General features: G+C 41.9%; 2 protein-coding genes across 2 annotated transcripts in view; one reads left to right on the top strand and one right to left on the bottom strand.

The window, feature by feature from the left end:
• The window catches only part of cacna1c (calcium channel, voltage-dependent, L type, alpha 1C subunit), a 173,587-nt gene extending 154,891 nt beyond the window's left edge, over positions 1–18,696 (bottom strand). The window contains 2 exon segments of the mRNA XM_025057260.1: positions 15,342–17,640; positions 18,610–18,696. Coding sequence (XP_024913028.1) covers positions 15,342–15,465 — 124 coding nt within the window. The 5' untranslated portion in view covers positions 15,466–17,640; positions 18,610–18,696.
• Positions 11,252–20,283, top strand: part of dcp1b (decapping mRNA 1B) — a 10,274-nt gene continuing 1,242 nt past the window's right edge. Inside the window, 10 exon segments of the mRNA XM_025057249.1 lie at positions 11,252–12,196; positions 12,528–12,568; positions 13,076–13,203; positions 18,275–18,341; positions 18,644–18,839; positions 18,922–19,020; positions 19,107–19,926; positions 20,021–20,071; positions 20,214–20,280; positions 20,282–20,283. The exon segment at positions 20,282–20,283 is cut by the window's right edge and continues 152 nt beyond it. Of these exon segments, the coding sequence (XP_024913017.1) occupies positions 12,035–12,196; positions 12,528–12,568; positions 13,076–13,203; positions 18,275–18,341; positions 18,644–18,839; positions 18,922–19,020; positions 19,107–19,926; positions 20,021–20,071; positions 20,214–20,280; positions 20,282–20,283 (1,633 nt within the window). The 5' untranslated portion in view covers positions 11,252–12,034.

Below are 20,283 nucleotides of genomic sequence, written 5' to 3'. Positions count from 1 at the left end.
TGTGACAGGATCACGTCAGTGTGGACCACAATCTCTGAATGTTCCCAACGTCTTGTCAAACCTCAGCCACCAGACGTTAAGGTGAAGCTGGAGTTGGACCCACAACAACTAAGGTGTCCCTAATAAAGTGGCCCCATATTGGACTGCAACGCATCCTCTCACCCTGACTACTCCACCCAGTGGACAGACGGACCAGTGCATGTGATTTCTTCATCATCTGTTTTGGCTCACCACTGCTAAATATACGTACTTTCTGCAGGAACATCTGAAGCTGCACACTGGTAGTCAAATTAGATTTTTTTAAACAAGTTTTTAAGCAGCTCCTTTTACTTTTAAAGAATAATTGAGAATATAACAGCTGTTTTCTCCTTTGGAATACTGCCCTCTGTTTGTCTTTTTTTCTTTTTTCCACCTCCTTCACAAATTTTCCAGACACTTTCTGACATAAATAAACTAATTGTTGAGAGCGATGTGGATGTAAATATTAAAGTTTTGTCACGGTGTTGTTGTAGAAGTGCAGTTCACTGTACTTCACTGAAACAAGAACTACGGTACGTTACATTTTGTATGTCTCCAAAATAAAAACAATGGATCACCAGACTCAACTAATGGGCCAGGGCATCAACACCAGCGCCCCCTTGAGGGTGGGGGGAGGTTGGTAAGTTTGTCAAAAACTTTTTGTTTGTTTAAAAAAGACCTAATGCTTTCGTTGTAATCCAGGTTGTTTGTATCCGACTACACACGCCGACAGCCAACACACCTGTCCAGCAGGGGGAACTCTACGCCGCCTGAACAGACTAGTCGACAGTGTCTGTAGGTAACATGCAGCCTGTGATTAGCTGTTCCCCGGAAACAAACTGTTGGTGAATGTGCCTTGCTGCGACACACACACACACACACACACTTTCACTGACAAAGCCTACAGCACATCCACACAAACACACATATCCACCCCTCTCCTCATCCCCTGTTGCTATGGAACCTGTCGCCAAGGCAGAGGTATGTGGTTGTGATGGAAGTGCTGGACGACGGCGACGACGACAGCTATGGTGATGATAGTGGTGATGATGCTGGTGATCGCGGTGATCGGTGATCACTGTCCCCTCTGCTGAATTACATGCTCCGCTCTGCCCATAAACGAATACATCACCGGGCTTTGCTCTCTGCAACGTGGGTGGAAGGAGCGACGCGTAATACTGCGCAATGCAAACAGACCCTTTCCTCACCGTGGAACAGACCGCGGACTTCGGCTTCCCCAGCAGTTCACTCAGTCACCGAGCGCTGCTGTTTTTAAAGTTGTTATTTTTTTTAAAATAAACTACGTCATCACTTTGAACTTTACTCGGTCTTAGAGCGAGAAAGCCAAAAAAATAAACTGTTCTCCACTGCCGTCTCCCAGAAATAGCACCACCATCACCACCATCCAGGGGGCCCTCTCCTCCTGACACCTGTCACTTCTAGAGGCTGCTCGGCAGAACAAGACAATGTGTCATTCGAAACGAGACAAAATTAGACTATTGATCACGGCACAAGTGATCGATCGTAGTGATTGTGGGCGGTGATCGATGCACCGTTGCATATATGTGGCCGTTCGTGCGCCAGGACGCATGCGGCTTTTAGCTCATCTCCAAAAACAAATAATGGAAACGGTCCATATCAGAGCTGCGTGTTGGTCGAGCAGTTAAAGTACAGACTCGAGAATTAACAAAAAAAAAAAAAGGAAAATAAGAGGCCTCCTCATCAGGTCTGTCTACCTGCAGTTTAACTCTTCAATATTATTACGATTTTTTGGAGGGGGGGGGGGGCATGGGTTCACTTCACATGGAGGGGGTCAGGAGTCAAAGTGAGGAGGGAGAACTGCATCTGTCCATCTGTTGAAAACCGGAGGGGAGCTGAAACCCTCCTCCTCCTCCTCCTCCTGCCTCCCTCCCTCCCTCCCTCCACCGACTTTTCCTTCTCCTCCTCCCCTTTCCCCCATCCCATCCCCATTTCGGAGTCATCATACTCCTCTTATTCCGTCCCTCCATCCTCCCGTGCTCCCGTTCCTCGTGCCCAGTTTTAACAGTTTGACTAATAAACACTACAGAATATGAAAACACCACATACCTTGATGGTTCTCAAGGGTGTCCTCCGGGATGTACATGTTTTTGCTTTCATTTACCATAAATGTGGTCCGGCGTTATCCCTTTAGACGAATATTGGAAGATAAGGAGCAAAAAGCTGGAAGGGGAGCGGGGAAAATAACGATAAAGCGGAGCCCCCAAAATAAAGAAATTAAAAGGAAGGGGAAAGGAGGACAGGAACTGTCTGGCACTGACAGTTTTTTTGGAGGGGTGAGTATTCCGTTTTTGTTTTATTTGTTGCTCTATCTGTGGGGAAGGTTTCTTCGGATGGAGTGAATATTACCTAATCCCCATGATGGAAGTGAAGGCGAGAAAAAAGAGGGAGTTTTCGGCGGAACCGGTCGGGAAAACGCACCGGTGCATCCCTCGGTACATCCGGGCCCTAGGCAAGAAACATGAGACCAGCACCGCGTTCAATTGAATTCACACCTTCACTCCTTCTTCTCCCTCTCTTCCCTGTCCTTCCTCCTCCTCTTGTTGCGTCTTTAGAGGTTTTCAAACCCTTCCGAAAAATAAAATTAAAAATAAAAATAAAATAAAAAAAGATTAAAAAGCACGGGCGCTGTCACTGGCGGTGGCGGTGGAAGTGCGCAAAAGACGCATTCGTGCGCATCTTCAGCAGCGTGTCAAAATGTGAGAGCTTGGAGAAGAGGAGGTGGTGGAGGGAGAAGAGAAGAAGGTTGAGGAGGTGGTGTAGGAGGAGGAGGAGGAGGAGGAGGAGTAGGAGGTAGAGGAGGAGAAAAAAAGAAAAATTGGGCCAAAATGACAAGAGTGTAAATATTCCATCCCGGGCAGCAGGGGGTTAAATCTCCCAATAGGCTGGCGGTTATTCCACGAAATCTACAGCAGCAGAGTCTCCCCCACCAAAAGATTCAAGAAGGAGCAGAAGGAGGCAGGCGGTCCTGTCTCATCCGGAGACGGGTTTGTGAGTCCTGGTCCAGTCCATGATGGTCCGGGTGCCGTGTGACAGTCTGGTCCGTCGGCTCCGTGTGTCTGGCTGTGTCCCACTGATCTGGAGTTAAGAGTCTGTGTGTATCTCTGCACAATGTGCCTGTGCCTGTGCCTGTGCTGCCCCTGCAGCTCAGCTCTGCAGTGATACAGAGAGGGAGAGAGAGAGAGAGAGGGAGAGAGAGAGAGAGAGAGGGAGGCAGCCCCCCTCCACGTGTATGTAGACGCTTTGACTGTTTCCAGATGTGTGTGTGTGTGTGTGTGTGTGTGTGTGTGTTTGCCAGAGAGAGAGAGAAAGAAAGGAGGGAGACTGTCCAGGCAACCATGGAGAAAGAACTGGCGGCTGGTTGCCAGATGATGATGATGATGATGATGATGATGATGATGGTGATGATGATGATGATGATGATGAGAGTGGTGGTGGTGGTGAAGACCAGTCTGAAGATCTGGTTGATGTTTGTGTGTGTTAGGAGTCCGATTCCAAGAAAAGAAAGAAAAAGATACAAAAGTTGCCAGAGCTCAAAAAAATGAGCAACAAATTTTGTGTACAGTGAGAGAGAGAGAGAGAGAGAGAGAGAGAGAGGGAGGGAGACAGACAGAGAGAGAGAGAGAGAGAGACAGACAGAGAGACAGAGAGATAGTGATCCACGGCGGGCTGCACTGGCTGCTCTGATCCTGCAGGAGGAACCGTCAGAGATCAGAGCCGTACCTACTGTACATCTGATTTGCCCCCAGTGGTTCCTCCATCTGGACTCCACTTCAGCCTCATTCTTTTCTCTGGCCACAATTGTGTTTAGACAAAGACACAATATCTGTTTCCAGCTCCGCTGAGAGCCTTTCATGGCAGCGCTGCACCAGGAAAACCCAGAGGAAGTTGACTTGTCCCTCTTGTTTTTGTGTAAATACTGACTCTCCTCCTTTTACAGCAACTGCACCAAATGTAAAAAAGTCACTCACACTGCAGTAAAACTCAACACTGACACTAATCTTTCACGTATCGGTACATGTTGTAGGATTCTTAACTCAGCTCAGACTTAAGCCCGAGCTCCGCTGGTTCTTACAAGACAAAAAGTGACCGGAGCGCCGCACAGGTGTCGACCACATGGTTCAAGACCGAGGAAAACTCAAACTTCAGACCAGACTCTACTTAGGGCATCATGGGAAATGCAGTCTTTCTAATAGTTTTATCACACAACTACAACTCTTCAATCATGGACATTTGATGGGGGTAGGGGGCGATATAACCCACGATCACATTAGAGAGAAAGTATTCTGATAAAATGCTTTAGTACATCTTGAATCTTGGGAGAAGAAATTCTCTGTTTTTATGAAATGATTGAGTTTCATATAAAAGCTGTAAAGTGATTTTACCAAATATTCTATAAATATCTAAGCATTCTTGATTGAGCTGTCATGTTGTTCCTTTTCTTCTAAAAATTAAAAAAATAAAACTTCCACATTTTTAACAACTGACTGACTGTAAGGTCAATTCTCCCAGGCTGCACACATCACAGCTCTGTTTTTGTAGATGATGATACGGTTGGTATTTAAGATTCAATCGTATTATTGCCCTCCCTTTCGCCCTCAGGACAGAGATGTGTTTTAACGTTGTTCTCCAGAGCCAAGAACAAATCTTTCCTGACTGTTACAGCACAGAGCGTAGTCATTTTCTGAGACGTGGACCAATCTCTGATGCTCATTGGGAGCAGAAATGTCAAACGCAGTCAGCAGCTTCTAACTAACTATAGCGGAGGAGCAGGCTGTGATGTCATCAAGTCAGTTTGGCCATAGGTTCTTGACCTTATTGTAAAATAAATACAGGGTCAAATGGTTGCATTTTCCTGCGTTCCCATGAGGTTTCCTTCCTCAGATTTGGGTCTATACTTTTTTCTCTGCACGGTTTCTTTTCACCCAATTATTAGAATTCCACTGCACACTTATGATTCATCTCAGTCACTCACCTGCAGATCATTCAGACACCTCTAGGGTGCCTCGCTCCTCTTTGTCCTGAAGTTACCTGTCTGCTCTTCTCTACCACTTATCCTGTGACAGTGCCTCACTCATTAACATGCCATCATCCAGCTCCATCCTCATTTAGCTCCCTACACTTCAGTGAGCTCCAGTCTGCCGCCCGGCTCGTCTGCAAAGTCATCTTCAATTCACCTGCAACAAACGTGTTCCAGGGTTTTTCTTGAACATAAAAAAAACCCTGATTCAATAATGTAAAAACACTGTATTAGAATGTCATACGAATGCAACACAATTGTAATTCTTTTTTGTTAAGTGCACAACAAACTCTAGTGATAAGCTGATGCAATCTTTGGGAAGATTGTTTTTAATATCTGAGCTGTTTTTAAACATTTTTAGTCCAGCAATACAAAATTAAATTAAAAAAAAATTTTTTTTTTCCTTTTTTAAAAAAAAGTCACAACAGACTGTGGGTGCGTGGTAGTACAAACAGAAAATGATGCAACTGCTCTTAGCACACATGCTAACCAGACATTAAGATGCTAAGGTTAGCAAAAAAACAAACAAAAACAAAACATATCAAAGCTATCATAAAATAAGCCAAACCCTGGCTTCTAGAATGTCTAGTTAATGGCGCCTCCTGTGGCAGCCTGAGTGTGTTGCAAAGACTCACACTGTGAATTTCCCCATTAAGGGATGAATAAAGTATAAATATCTTAAGATATCTTAAGAAATTAGCAAACGTTTAAACGCATCGTTGCCAAATCCAATTCAAAGCTGTCCAAATTCACAGCTTTCCCAGCAGGCACAGCACTGGACGCCCTGAACACCAGGATGTACTGAAAGCACAGACCAGCATTTCCATATTCTAATGATAGTACAGACCAGCCCATGTAATTGCCTTTGACACTGACTACCAACTTCACAATGTAGAGGCCTCACGTCAATCTCACTGTGGGCTATAATCAAGAGGTGAATCTGATGACTCAAAGCTCCATTCATCTGTTCATCATCACCACCCACCGCCCTGTAACAGAATAAAGCTTTTTGTCCACGTTTGTCACTGAGGATTTGGGAAAGAAAGGGAGACGGCTAATAGATGATTCTATTTATGACATTTGACAGTGGTTTTGTCTCTTTCCCAGCAAAATACAGTGTTCTGTGATGCAGATATTTATTTGGGTGACTTAAAGTTTTCCGAGTGTAGAGATTGGCCTTTGTTGACGTGTTTTCATTTATATGCTGTTAAAAGCAAACAAAAGCTGCATGGTAGATTTAATGCTAAAGTGCTGACGGTGAACGCTAAAACAAGTATTAAATCTTTTCACCGTGCAGTTGCATTTGATTCATTAATGCAATATTTATCTTTTCCTAAAATTTGTTTAAAAAAAATAGTGGTGCTCAAACTATGGTGCGTGTAACCTTAATAATACTGAGGCCCCCCATTGGTGGTATATGAAGCATTAAGATTTTTCCTGGTGGAAAAAAACTGTTAGAAAAACATCCAGCAGGGGGCGTTTGTTTCCAGTCGGTTAAATCAGAAGTTGGAAGATTTGGAAGTTATGGGCATGACGTTGACGTTTTACGGCCAATAAGAAGTGTTTTTTTTAAAAGAGTACAAAATGCTGCAGAGAATGTGGATATTCAGAAGGAGAAGAAGAAGAAGCAGACAAAAACTGCTGTCGCGCTGAGACAGACGGACGGTGAGTGGCATCATGTCAGTCTCATGCTGCCGCGCTGAGACAGAGGGACGGTGAGTGGCATCATGTCAGTCTCCGTCTCTGCTCCAATCTTCTGCCAAATATTTCTCTGTTTAATTACACTGGCAAGTGAAGGGAAAGACGGATGGAAGAAAAAGACCAGGGGACGGAAGAACAGTTCGAGGGCAGGTCATGGGAACAGACACTTGTACCCAGGGGATTCACAAATTCACTCTCTCTCACACACACACACACAGACAAACACACACAAACACACAACAGTCCTGTGTAATCCTGCCAGCACATGGAATATCAATTCTATTTATAAGTGTTCTATTTGTAGGGTCTCGGCCCCCTTTCTTTGTGCATGAGTGTGGGTGGATTTAAAGCACAGCTGGTCTCTGGGAATCTCTGGACCAGGGGTTTCCAACGCATCACTTGCAAGCTTCTAGTACTACTTTCCAAGTAGGCCGCCAAAGGGCTAATGAACCAAACAAAGATTTGACAACTTAACAGGTCACTTAGCAAGTATTTTATTTTTTTAACAGGTAACAATATTATTTATATTTTGTCACTGTGTTATAATTTATTTTTGTCCATTTTTATGTGCAATAAAGTTTGAAATGTATTATGTAAAATGGTATCAAAGTATTCAGAGTAGTATCAAACATTCATCAAAAGTGTCTGATTTTATTAATTGTATTATTTTGATATTTCATTAGTGACATAATGTAGCGGTCCTTGATCTGGGGGTAACGGAGTACGTCTTCTAAATAAAGAATCGTAGGTTTAATAGGAGTATCTTGTACATTTTTAAATGTTTACCTATCGTAGGTTTAATAGGTGTATCTTGTACATTTTTAAATGTTTACCAAATAAGCTGTTTCAATTTTTCATTTTCGGCAGAATGTCGCCGTCTACTGGACAAAAATAACGCAGCCGAGAGCGCACTACAATCGTCATGACGGATATAAACGAACATTCACGCTGTGCGGTAGCGAACTTAGCTTTAGCTACATGGATATTAAATAGTAAAGGTTGAGATATAAACTTTTTTTTGAATAAATATTGTTATTTTTCACGATTATTTACATTTTTAATTCGGTTTTCTACCATCGAAAGATATCTTTCGCTATCTTTTATTCATGTTCCACAACGGAAAAATGAAAATGATCTAAATCGTATTAATTGTTAATGGGGTTTCAAGGTTTGCTTGCACTATGAATGACTTTAAACATAAAAATCGCATTGCTCAAAACTAATGGAGTATTAATCGGATTATGAATAAATAGTTTAGCAAAACGGATCAGTACTTGGGCAGATAATGTCACGGTTAATAGCTGATATCGCCCCCCTGCGTTGTAGATAGGTATTGCCAATACCTGATTGGACAAACAGGTCCTGCTCATGACATCTTTTTGGGGGTTTTTCTCCTAGTCAGATAACCCCAAGAAGAATGGGGTAATACACGGGTCCACAACATTAAAATAGCCTGCCAGCGTATAGGCTCTGGGTGCGTTTTATTACACACCACGTTCTCGAAAGCGTCACTATAGTAAAAGCCAGTAGCGATGCAGTAGCCGCATACCTCATGAGAGGAATTAAACTTGGGTTTGGACTGATTTATTAGTTCTGTTTCATCGCCCCAGCAGGCTGCAATAAGTCAAGGGCCGCATAAAAGCTGCTCAAGCTCCATGATGGGTCTTCAGGCAGGACTACGGACAAGCCTGTGACACACTGTGATGAAAGGTTTCTGCGTCGCCGGAATCAGCCTCTGAACGTGTACATAGTAGATTTAAGATATTTTTTTTTTACCTTTATAATGTGATTTGACAATAAATATTACAGGTTGCAGAGATGATGAGTGGTAACAGTCCTGGTCTGGATTCCTCTGCCAGTCCTGAATAATCAGTATTTGGGGAATTATGACTTGGATGGATGAGGATCTACACAGATATATTACTGGGGGTGGTTACAGATTAAGGTGTTAATGTCTGCACCACCTGGAGCCAAAACTAATGATACTGGGTAATTGAAAACCCCAGGCTGGTCATTTATCACTCACACACTCCACACCTTCAAGGACAATGACCATCCTTATCAGATGGTCAGGTGGAATCATAAGGACAGGGACTATAAAGTGTTAATTCTGATTCATTAATTGCAGGCAAAAAAAAAATGTCACAAATTATTCATTTAATAACATTATTTTCAGTTCTTCTCCACTTCCTGTCGTACTGCTAACGCTAATGCACTCCACACTCCAGCCTGGTAGGTGTCAGCAGGGCCCCTAAATCACACTGACGTGCATGACTCGAGTGAAGAAGAAAGTTTGGTGAATGGTGATGAAAACTGAAACCGAGACACAGTCCTTGTGGCAGCTTGAATAAAAGCATGGTTTTCTTTTCTCAGCACAGTATTACTACTGTCAAAAACGACTAAACCTTAAACTATTTCTGCCTCCGCGCCCAACGTGATATATGCCATACTTAAATTTATGTTAATTTTTGGTCGTTTTTTTGGCTTGCTTTTATCATCTTCCCTGCAAGGAGATTCATGACAAAGCCTTAAAAATTCAGCCAGCGAGGCTCTGAAATTTTAATGATTAAAGTTTGACGTTTAAAACACCGACGCATCCGAGGTAAGTCCGAGAGAAACAAGCTTTGAACATTTCTCCTGTAGGATTTAATTCACCCCGATTCAAGGACAACATGCTGGCCTTTCTATTTCTAAAAGTAACCTTAAACTATTTCTGCCTCCGCGCCCAACGTGATATATGCCATACTTAAATTTATGTTAATTTTTGGTCGTTTTTTTGGCTTGCTTTTATCATCTTCCCTGCAAGGAGATTCATGACAAAGCCTTAAAAATTCAGCCAGCGAGGCTCTGAAATTTTAATGATTAAAGTTTGACGTTTAAAACACCGACGCATCCGAGGTAAGTCCGAGAGAAACAAGCTTTGAACATTTCTCCTGTAGGATTTAATTCACCCCGATTCAAGGACAACATGCTGGCCTTTCTATTTCTAAAAGTTTGACTGGTCTCCAATGCCATTTCATGTGTGTCAACAAGAGGACACCGTTCCCACTTGTGACAAATGAACGCTGCAGCTTTAAAAAGATCTCTAATCCTGTCTGTTGTCTTTTTCCAACCTCTCAGGCCGACCGCCAGCGTCTCCTAACCGATTCCTACCAATCAGATCCCCATGCTCTATCTTTAATGAAAGGTTATCGGCAGTATTGGCCTGCTGATGGATAACTCATTAGTCTCATTATTGATTAACACACAGCCCCGGACAGACAGTTAGATACCACCTTGACAAATTGATGCCTATAACTTTGGACACACAGAGAGGCGATGCCTCCATGGTGACGAATTAACGGACACTCTTCCCAAAGGAAACATCGTCCCGTTCTGAATGACAAAGCAGCTATTTTCATGTTAATAGAGAGGCAGACGTGTCATGGCACCTGGACCTGGAAGAGCTTCATTCATATGTAAGAGGACACATTTTGGACACAAGTGGCAAAGTGGCACTTGCACTGAAAACAGATGTTTTCATCCACTGATGCTTAAACTGAATGAGCAGTTGGCGTTTCATTGTTGCTTCTCAAGGACACTCTGACAGGACTGTTGATGGCTGCATTTACTGCCAGGTACTACAGCTACAGTCCCTGCCTGTGTATATACACACACACCAAAGAATGAAGATATATATATTTTTAAAAATAAACAATATTCCATTTGCACTGGATCAAGGGGCATATAGGTGTCCAAGAAGCATCTCTTTCACCCCAGACGCCCTTGAAAAGAACAGGATGTTAAAGTGAATATGGAGATTTACTGTCAGGTGACTTAACTGGTATTGTGCAGCGCGGGCACAGCCAATATGGATGTCTAGAACCTGCAGTGCTGAAGGTTCTGTTCCTGTATCACTTACCGCTCTGCCCTTGAGTATTTGTTTCACGGACAGAAAAGTATCTGAGGACATAAGGATTCTGAGAACAAGACTGCATCTACAGTATAGAGTGTCCGACACAGCATCTGAACAAAGAGGAGCAAAACCAGAAATGCAGAAGTACAGCAGCTTTTTAATGCAAGGAAAACAAACAACAAAAAACTAATGTTATATCTAAAAAATGTAGCTAGTATGGAAATGTTTATAAAAACTTATATCTAAAAAATGTAGCTAGTATGGTCTACGCCCATAAACTATTATATTGTTCCATTCTAGAATAACCATAGCATAAACCAAAATCCAAAGATCCAAAAAGGTTTGCTTATTAATATATAAAATAATACATACATTTATACATTAACAGCTGAAATACTTACTAGAGTAAATGACGATTAGTTCATAATAAATAAATTAGCAAATTAGCTATTTTCCATTAAAACAACTATCTTAAAAACAACTTTAAGCTAGACCAAAATTGCTAAAAGATAGCAATGTAACTGTAAATAATGTTAAGATCATTTAAAATAACCTATAAACATGAAAAATATATTGGTTTTAGGCAGCTAGATGTATGAAGAGACAAAATTTAAAGGATTACGACAAGGATAAAAAAACAAAAACAAAGCATATATGCACAGGAACTAAAAGGGAATCGCATTACTGCTTAAAGCGTGTGTCGTATACTGTACTCAGCTCCTGTCAAATGCCCGCTTTTGTAAATATATAATCTCAGTCACAGGTTTGCTTCAGTATCCGTTCATGCAGTAACAAAAGCACAGGATGACCGCATTACATCCGTTATCTAGCGCTTTAATGCCCTCTAGTGCTTCTGGGGAGAAATGCAATTGTTGTGAAGCGTTTTTTGATTATTATGAATAGCTCTGAGGAAACTACCGTGTGTGAAAAGGTATCAGGAATAGTGACAGAGACATTATTGAGAAATAGAGTAAAACTAGAAAATTAAATGATTACATTTACTCTGCGTAAACCCACTTGGTTGTGAATAGTTATTGCTTCTCTTTATTTTTTTCTTTCATATTGGCTTTACGACACCTTTGGTCGATTGGTGAGCCTGCCATCGTCAAATGATCTACTCTCGACTAGTCATGCCTACTTGTTTACAGTCTCTTTCCGAACATGGCTGCCAACAATCACAGCCACAGCAGTTAGAAATCGATAACTGCTATATTACCCAACCTTAATAGACTCGAAAGACAAAAAACGACTCACGGATATAAGTCCTTTCATTTTCTGTCGGTTTATTTGGTCGATCTCGTTTTTCTCTACTCCCTTAGTCTTTTTAGCCAGTCGGCTAGCTAGCTTCTCCATAGGGAACAATGACAGCCACTTCTGCAGGCAACAGCAGCGGCTGTCTTTCCGCAAAGGGACTTGATATAAGTCTGGCTGCTCTGAAGCGACAAGACCCATATATCAACAACATCATGGACGTGGCCAGTCAAGTTGCTCTTTACACATATAACAACAGAGCCAATGAGTGGGTAAGCACAGACCTTTAGACTGTACTGCTAATTTAGCATAGCAGGCTGTTCCGCATGATTCTGCGCGCTCCGACAACAACGTCGATTTCTTTTTCAAAGTTGCATTAGTGAAAACATCCACACTTAAGAGCCGACTATAAATCAATAATAAGAAACATTGTATATATTATTAAACATTGTAACATATTGTATATATATTAATTTTAAGCGTATATAAAATGTAACAATGAAGACGTTTTATAGTTGCAGACGTCACATAGGCAACTTTTGTGATTCTTTACATTCCTGAAAAATGTAAATGTACTCACATCAGACCATTTGCCCGTTGCAGGAGAAGACTGAAGTGGAAGGAACACTTTTCATCTACACAAGGTAAAAATCCTTTGTCCAGATTATCAAACCGGTCGTTCATTTGAAACGCGTGTTTTCTGCTCACACGTGCTGCAGCAAATGTCAATCAATGAATGTGTTGTGATTGGACTGTTTTAAAGTCAGAAACATGTCAAACTGTTTGTTTTTTTTAATTAAAACGTAACCTAACGTTACAAGACATTATTTTTATAACATTTGTATGTTGCACTTTTTATCTAAATGGTGCCTTATGGTTTGCCCTTATTTCTTTTCACACACTAATTATGTATTCAATTAATTTCACTTTTTATCTGTCATCGATCACAAAATGCCAGCATTATATATGGTGTCAAACTGTTTTGCCATTGCAGTGACATATTGTACATCTCCTAATCTCTGCTTTTTTAAATACACTCATTTTGTTTTTATAAGTCATAATATCACAGATGACACTATTTTATCCATTGAGCAGGTCATCAAAACATCCTTTCCCTAATATTTCTGTAACGTCTCCACTTCGTCTTACAGACTGGCGTCACCCAGACATGGTTTCACCATAATGAACAGACTCAGCATGGAGAACTTAACAGAGCCCATCACCAAGGACCTGGATTTCCAGCTGCAGGATCCCTTCCTGTTGTACCGTAATGCTCGATGTAAGGCAACACTAACACATACTTAATAACATGACATGCTCGTCAGGTCACAACTTTTTTTGGATTTTTATCAAATTTGCTATATAATGATCTTTCAGCACAGTTTTCTATTTTCTTCAGTGGTCTCCTGCAGTAGCAGCATCTATTTATCTGGGCCAAAATAGCAGCAGCAGTTATTTCCAAATTACTTTTTTCTACATCCTTATGCCTTATGTAGATGGGCAGTTTGATGCAGATTAATTGTGATGCCTTCATTCAGAGTGTGGGGGAACCAGTCTTTCCATATAAGGAGCTGATGTATTCTGGTCAATTCTATCAGCTTCACCTCCTCAGGACTACATCTGGCCAAACACACACACTCACGCAAACACATCTTGGAGTGGGGCCTGTGCCACGGGAATGAAGCCAGCCAGTGGAGATTAGATACACTGCAACAGTCACTGATAATCTAAACACACACTCTCTCTGCTGGAACTGCTGACATACACAGACCTCTCCCTTCTCTGGTCATATTGTCTTCTCTGGAATTAGTCATGGGCAGGTGGAATGCAGTGTTTAGATACCCTGGAATTTCTTTCTCTTACTGTGTTCTACTTACTGTAAAAGTGCATCACATTTGCTCATGCCTTAACAATGCAATCTTCAGACCTATTTAGTGATTGTACATGCAATCAGTGTTAGTAATGGCACATAACCAGACCCTTAACCACTTCTGGGAACAAAAAGGGATTTGAAAACATTTTAATGTTCACAATCGACGCTCATTTAATAACAATTTCCTCTGATAAAACATTAAGATTGCCTGGGACTATGTGAATTTATCAGTGGATAATGCTTACATAACAAATCTAATAGTTTATGAATCTGATCAGTTCTCCAACTATAGTCAGTTATTATCCCTAGTTACCAAGGTTCAATGTTTTATTAGACATCCACTCCATATTCTCCACTGTAAGTAAACGAAACCCCAGGTAGTCTCCTAATGTCAAATACTTCCTAAGGAACAGCAGGGGTCAGGGAACATTTACTGAATGTTGACTGGAGGCTCATTTCCAGTTAACTGCCGTCTCAGTGCAGAAAATATGTTTTCACTAAGGCTTTTTGATGTACAATGCCATTTAAACACCAGGCTGTCGGGAATGCCCTCAGTCCCGCTGTGTCGTGACCTCTGTGCAAAGGGTCGTGGAATCTTATCAGAAAACAAACAACTGGCCCACAGTTCTGCCTAACTTCCTGGAATGGCAGTTGGCACAAAGTGGCACTGCAGGCTAAAAATAATCTGCAGATACACTGCACAACCAAGAAAAGAAAATTCAGTCCGGGCAATACATTTTTCCCTCTGACAAATTTCCCTGTGCACAGGAACTGACAGGAGACAGATTCTCCAAGATCTAAACAAACAAAGTTAGTCTTTCAACACCTTTACTTTATATTAGGTGATTGAATAAAACATTTGAATAATTTCTGAGCTGGTTTTATTTGGTGATGTTAATAAATCCCCTTTTGGTCTTAGTTTTGAGAATTGTGAATGGAAAAATTGTGTCATTCTTATGCTTTTGTATTATTATTACTTTTTAAATTTGTGGTACTACATGCCCCCCATGCCCTGTACTATGAACTGGAACACATAAGAAGACCAAGATTTGTAACTTGTATTTATAAAACGTAGGAGACATTTCCCAGTTTCTCTTTTCTATTCAACAGCTTCCAGTCTACAGGGCTTGGTGACAGTAATGAGTTATTTAATGAAAATGGGTTCCTGTGCAGCCAACATTCTGACCAATAAAAGCTTGTGTAATCGGTCTGCGAAACAACACCAACACATCAGCTGTTTCCATTATTTAGATTAGGGTTTTTATATTAGGTTTGTTGTTCCAAATGACTCTGCGGCACCTCCCCAACACTTAACCTCACTGTTACACTAATTACCTGTCGTGAGTCAGGAGCTTTCTTGGTTCACTGTAAAGTACTTCCAAACTAATGATACGAGTACTTTAGCTCTAGCTTGTGAGTGTGAGAATCCTTTTCCTGTCCTCCGACGCAGAACACGTGCAAAATGATCAGCTACAAGACCAGCCAGACGTGTGCTGGTTGTCAGATCATCTGAAGTTAGTTAAAGGTATACTGGACAGTCTTACCTCCAGGCCGGACAAAGGTGTATCCCAGGTCCTTCTCTGACACCAGCAAGCCTTTATATCTGACCTCAGGTTCCTCCTGCAGCCTCTCATGTTTAGGTTTTCTCTGAAACAGGCGTCTCAACATGGTGCTGGTCCTCACTCAGTAGTTCTGCAGTCCAGAAGCTTTTCTTTCGTTAATTTGTGCCTTGATTATTCCTTTAATTGCAGCTCTTGTTGTTGTTATCAGGCAAAACATCCAATAAAGTTGTAACTTAATTAGGTGAAACTTAATTCGGTTTTTCCTCATGGGTAAAGAAGGGTAACGGCACGTAAAAGGATCTTGATTTAGTAGATGTAGTTCACTGTCCTACTGCAGGTACGGCAGTGACTCTGAAGAATTAAATAGAAAAGATCTGACCAACAGTAAGGAACAGAGTGCAGCTAATATGATGGCATCCTCCCAGACTGGTGTTTCAGTAGCAGTAAATCTCAGTGTTTATAGTGAGAAATTCCAATAGTAGAAGTGAATGAAGTGATGCTTGGTCTCAGATGACAATTATGCCAAACATGCTTAACTTTAGTGGCACGTACTCTGGTCAGAGAACAAAATACAAACTGCTCTGAACATTATGAGTAATGGCGGTGAGTTCTCTCCAACATGATCACACACTCTCAGCAGAAGCAAACCATATCCATGCAGGACTATGGTGCAGCTCACAAAAGTCAATGGACTGTTAAGTATCCGAACGTCCAAAGAAAACAATATACAGTTTTTGTAGTCCTTAATACTGTAGTAAAGTCTACTAATATCCTGGGAATAATGTAGTATCAGAGCACATTGAGTTCCCGTGCAAGTTGGTCCAAAAACAAAAATGTAATTTCTTTAGAGCAGAGTCCTAATAGAGCAGTAAAAGAAATCTGTAGCTGTTTGAAACACTTCCTCCAAGACTCGGAGAAAATCTCAAAATGGTGTGTAAAAGTGAAAGATGTTCCTCTGCTGTCCCATTAGAAAGTTACTGTGGATCTGCAGCAGACAGCACATGTGCACCAGAGTCCACAGTGTGCCTGCTTTGTCAAAGTAACAGCGTGCCTGAGATGATGACAAAGTCCTGGACCCCTTACAGGCTCCAGTTGCGTGATCAAAGCCCCTCCTCTCTCGTGCTGCGCAGCGATAACATCATTTTCTGAATTGACATTTCTCAGACTGCCAGCCTTTCTCAGGCTTTTCAGCTGTTCCACTGAAATGATTATTTTTGACCCTTTGATGTTGCAGTGAGAATAGTTCCCAGTCGGGTCCGTGAAGTTAAGATCTCAACTTCCTCCATGCGATCAAAGTTGTCCCCTCTGTCTTCACTTTACTTCCTCTCATTCTCAGTGTCCAGTTTTGGGTGACCACAGCTCCTCCTTCTCTTTTCCTGCTCTTCCTACATTCACCGAGACAGTATTTATTTCTCCTTCTATCCTTATCCTCCTCCACAACCCAACGTTCATCTGTCACTCCCTCCTCATTCTGGTTTTCTGTCGTACTCAGGATGTTGTTGAGATCTTTGTCCAAATCCCTGCTGTCAAGTACGTCATTTCTCATGACCTTTTTGAACACACATGGGCAAAAGAACTGGAGGATTTGCATCAATTTTCATTGGATGAAATATAAGAATACTATGAAAAAAAAATTGGATTATGCTAGTGGACCATTAAAAATACGAAAATACACATTCCTACTACCATCAATGCTAATATCACCATTGGTGACTTAAACCCGTCCTGCTTCATTAACAAACCTTTATCAATGGTTTCTTCTCACCCTTGTTTATCTGTCTTGAGTTTCCAGCTCTCTGTCTTTAACTGTGTTTCTCTCAGTCTCTGTCAAACTTTGTCTCATCCCCAGTGAGCACTAAGTGGCTCTGGCTCCATCACACACTTTCCCGCCGCCGTTACTTATTTGGTAGTGGACTCATTTTTCCCAGGCTCGACTGAACCCCACTGGGTGTCTCTGTGTGTTGATCTGTGTGTCTCTGTGTGTGTTTGCACTACCTCCGTAGCTGGCCTGGCTGCATGTGTCTCTGTGGGACCATGTATGTGCGTCTTTGATGTGACCATGGCAGTAACACTGTGGGCCACACAAACACAAAGTCCTCCCTCCTCTGACAGCCCTGTTTCTGTTTCCGTCTACTCTCTCATATCTCAAACACTTAGTCCTTTTTGCTCTCAGGCCTTATCTTTTCCTGAGTCCATTTTCAGAGGTGTGTTTAGTGACGTTCTGACCCTGGGTGAACGAGCCCGATCTTAGGAACGCCGGAGCGTAATGATTTGTCAAAAACTAGAAGAGAGAAAAGTATGGTAATATTTTAGAACATTTTTCTACAAAAACAATAACATGCAGTGACTTCTGTGCATTAACATTTGAGTTTGTCAAATCTTTATGTGCATATAAAATAAGACAAAAGATAAAGTAGTCCCTCTGTTGTGATATAAACTGACTACTCACAGCTGTGTGTGTGTGTGTGTGTGTTTTGCCTCCTTCCTCCCTTGGTGAACATGTTTGTGTATTTTACGAGACTCATGAGGCCCATGTTTGACTCTGTGATGTCACTGATGGCTTCTGTTCCCACTGCTGTGGCTGGAACAGACTGTGAGCCTCTGGGTTTAGGAAGAGCAGCAGACCTAATAATAAGTCGTTAACATGTCTGTCAAACCTGTACTGATGCAATAATATCAAAGTCTTACTGTCACGTGTGTGTTTTCATTAGATTTTCAAAGGTTCTCAGGGTCAGTGGTGGTCTACCAGTATAAAGACCAGACACTGGAACATTTAAAGAAACTGACATTTCCCTTTCCTCTGTATAGGCAGATAATTTATTTTTGGTATTAAGTGGGTTGTGCTCACAAAGTAAACCTGGATAAGTTTAGTTTTATTTGCTTGTCAACCTGACTCTGCCTCTGTTTCCCACCAGTGATTATCCATGGCATTTGGTTCTATGATAAGGAAGATTGTCAGCGCATTGCCCAGAGAATGAAAAAGTAAGTAGATTATGTAACTTACACTTTACTATATACAGTAATACACAAATAAAAATGATTGTGCATTACATTAATAAAAATTTTTTCCTGTAAAAATATTTTCTAAAATCTTAGCTTCTTTTAGCCTTGGCTGTTATGAAGGTTAATGGACCGGTCTAAGTTAGGGGCAACAGTCAAAGTTTTCAAATCAATGATTTATAAATTATTAAATTGTCTTATTTAAAGGCCATGAACCAGAAAAAAAACTTCATTAGTGTGTGTCTGTCACCTCGAAAACATTTTTAATGGTCCCCTCTTTGTAGTCTGACCCAGCAGGAGCTGGTCCAGGCTCAGACTCAGGGCAGCTGGCCATCCCCGGCAGTAGGAGGAGGTGGAGGAGGAGTAGGAGTGGTCGTCGTAGGTGCAGGAGGAGGTGGTGACAGTGGAAGAGGTGACGGCGATGGGAAGGCAGTCGACATCATCCAGATGCTCACGAAAGCTCGAACAGAGTTTGACAAGGTAAGCTGTGAAATGGGAATCACAACAATATTATTATTAATATTAATATATTATTCTTCAACATATTTTCTTTGTTTTTCAGGGAAATTCATCTTCAGAGCCAAAGGAGATTGGTGGCAGCAGTGTCATATACGGAAACCCCAACCTGATCAAACCAATACCTGTAAAACCAAACACTCAGGTAGCACACCTCCTGCCTGTTGGCACTCAGTGAGATTCTCCTGTGGTACATTATCATTACTATTGTCCCTGTGTTGTCTCCAACAGGAAGGTGAAGTTGCTGAACCCAAGCCTCTGTCTCTGGCCACTCTCTTTGGCTCCCAGCATCAGCATCAGCATCAACATCAACACTCACCTAAACCTGTTACTGCCACATCTTTGGAGGACTTAGGGTCCGCAGCAGGGAAAGGCACCCGCCCACCTGTTGCTCGAACTTTGACCTATGATGGCACTCTAATGACCTCTGGAAGAAGTGGGATTCCCATAGGAGGAAGTGCTGCCCTGAGTGGAAATATAGAGGGAGGAAGCAGAGCTGTTAGTGGGAAGGAGGGTAGAAATGTTGCCGGCCTGCTTCCTAGTGCCTCCACCTCATCTCCTCAGCAGCAGCAGCAACAACATTGCCCAGCCATCCAGAAGCTGATGCAGGGACAAAGAGTGGGTGGAGGTGCCCTCCAGACTCTGTCTGAGTCCCCTGAGAACAGGCTCTGTGACAATGGAGTGCCACTGGAGCACCACCATCATCACCATCCTCACCCTAATCAGCACCATCACCACCATCATCATCATCACCTTCAGCAGCAGCAGCAGCAGCAACAACAACAATTTCACTCTGACCCAATCAAGAGACTCTTTCAAGCCCAGTCACTTCTTCCTCCCTCCTCTGCCTCCTTCACTTCTCCTGCTGGTCCTTGTTGCCCCAATCCCGCTTCACTGCCCCCTCTGCAGCAGAGCCCCCATCAGACCACAATGGTGGATTCATGTTTACACCTTCAAGCACAACAAAACCAGCAGATGTGTTTCAGCCTGACGAAGCCTCAGGTAGAGGCTCAGACCAGCATCCAATCAGCTTCAACTTTGCAAGGAGCAGGTGAGCTGCAAGAACTTCAGAACATCGTTTAAGACTAATAAAGTACACAGTTAATAAAGTGTTTTATACATTGATGTTTTTTGTACTTCTCCAGGTTTGCTCCTGTCTCAGGTGACAAATGACCAAGTCATTCAGCCTCCACAAGGTATAACTATTGTCATATATATAAACTTAAATATATGTGTACTCGAAATTAAAGTTGGCCAGAATATCAAAAATTATAGGTTTAGTTCTTCACTGATGATGTGATTAAAATAATTTCTCTCTTTCTTTTTTTTTTTTTTCAGGCCTGTCTTCTCAGATGATCGGCGTGGTGTCTCCTCACGAGCTCCTCCAAAAGCTCCAGTTGGTTCAGCA

This window comes from Cynoglossus semilaevis, chromosome 8, assembly GCF_000523025.1.
Source record: "Cynoglossus semilaevis isolate Cse_v1.0 chromosome 8, Cse_v1.0, whole genome shotgun sequence".
NCBI classification, from domain to species: Eukaryota; Metazoa; Chordata; class Actinopteri; order Pleuronectiformes; family Cynoglossidae; genus Cynoglossus; species Cynoglossus semilaevis.
Note: the sequence above shows the minus strand (reverse complement) of the source record. Positions and strands in the feature narration are given on the sequence as shown.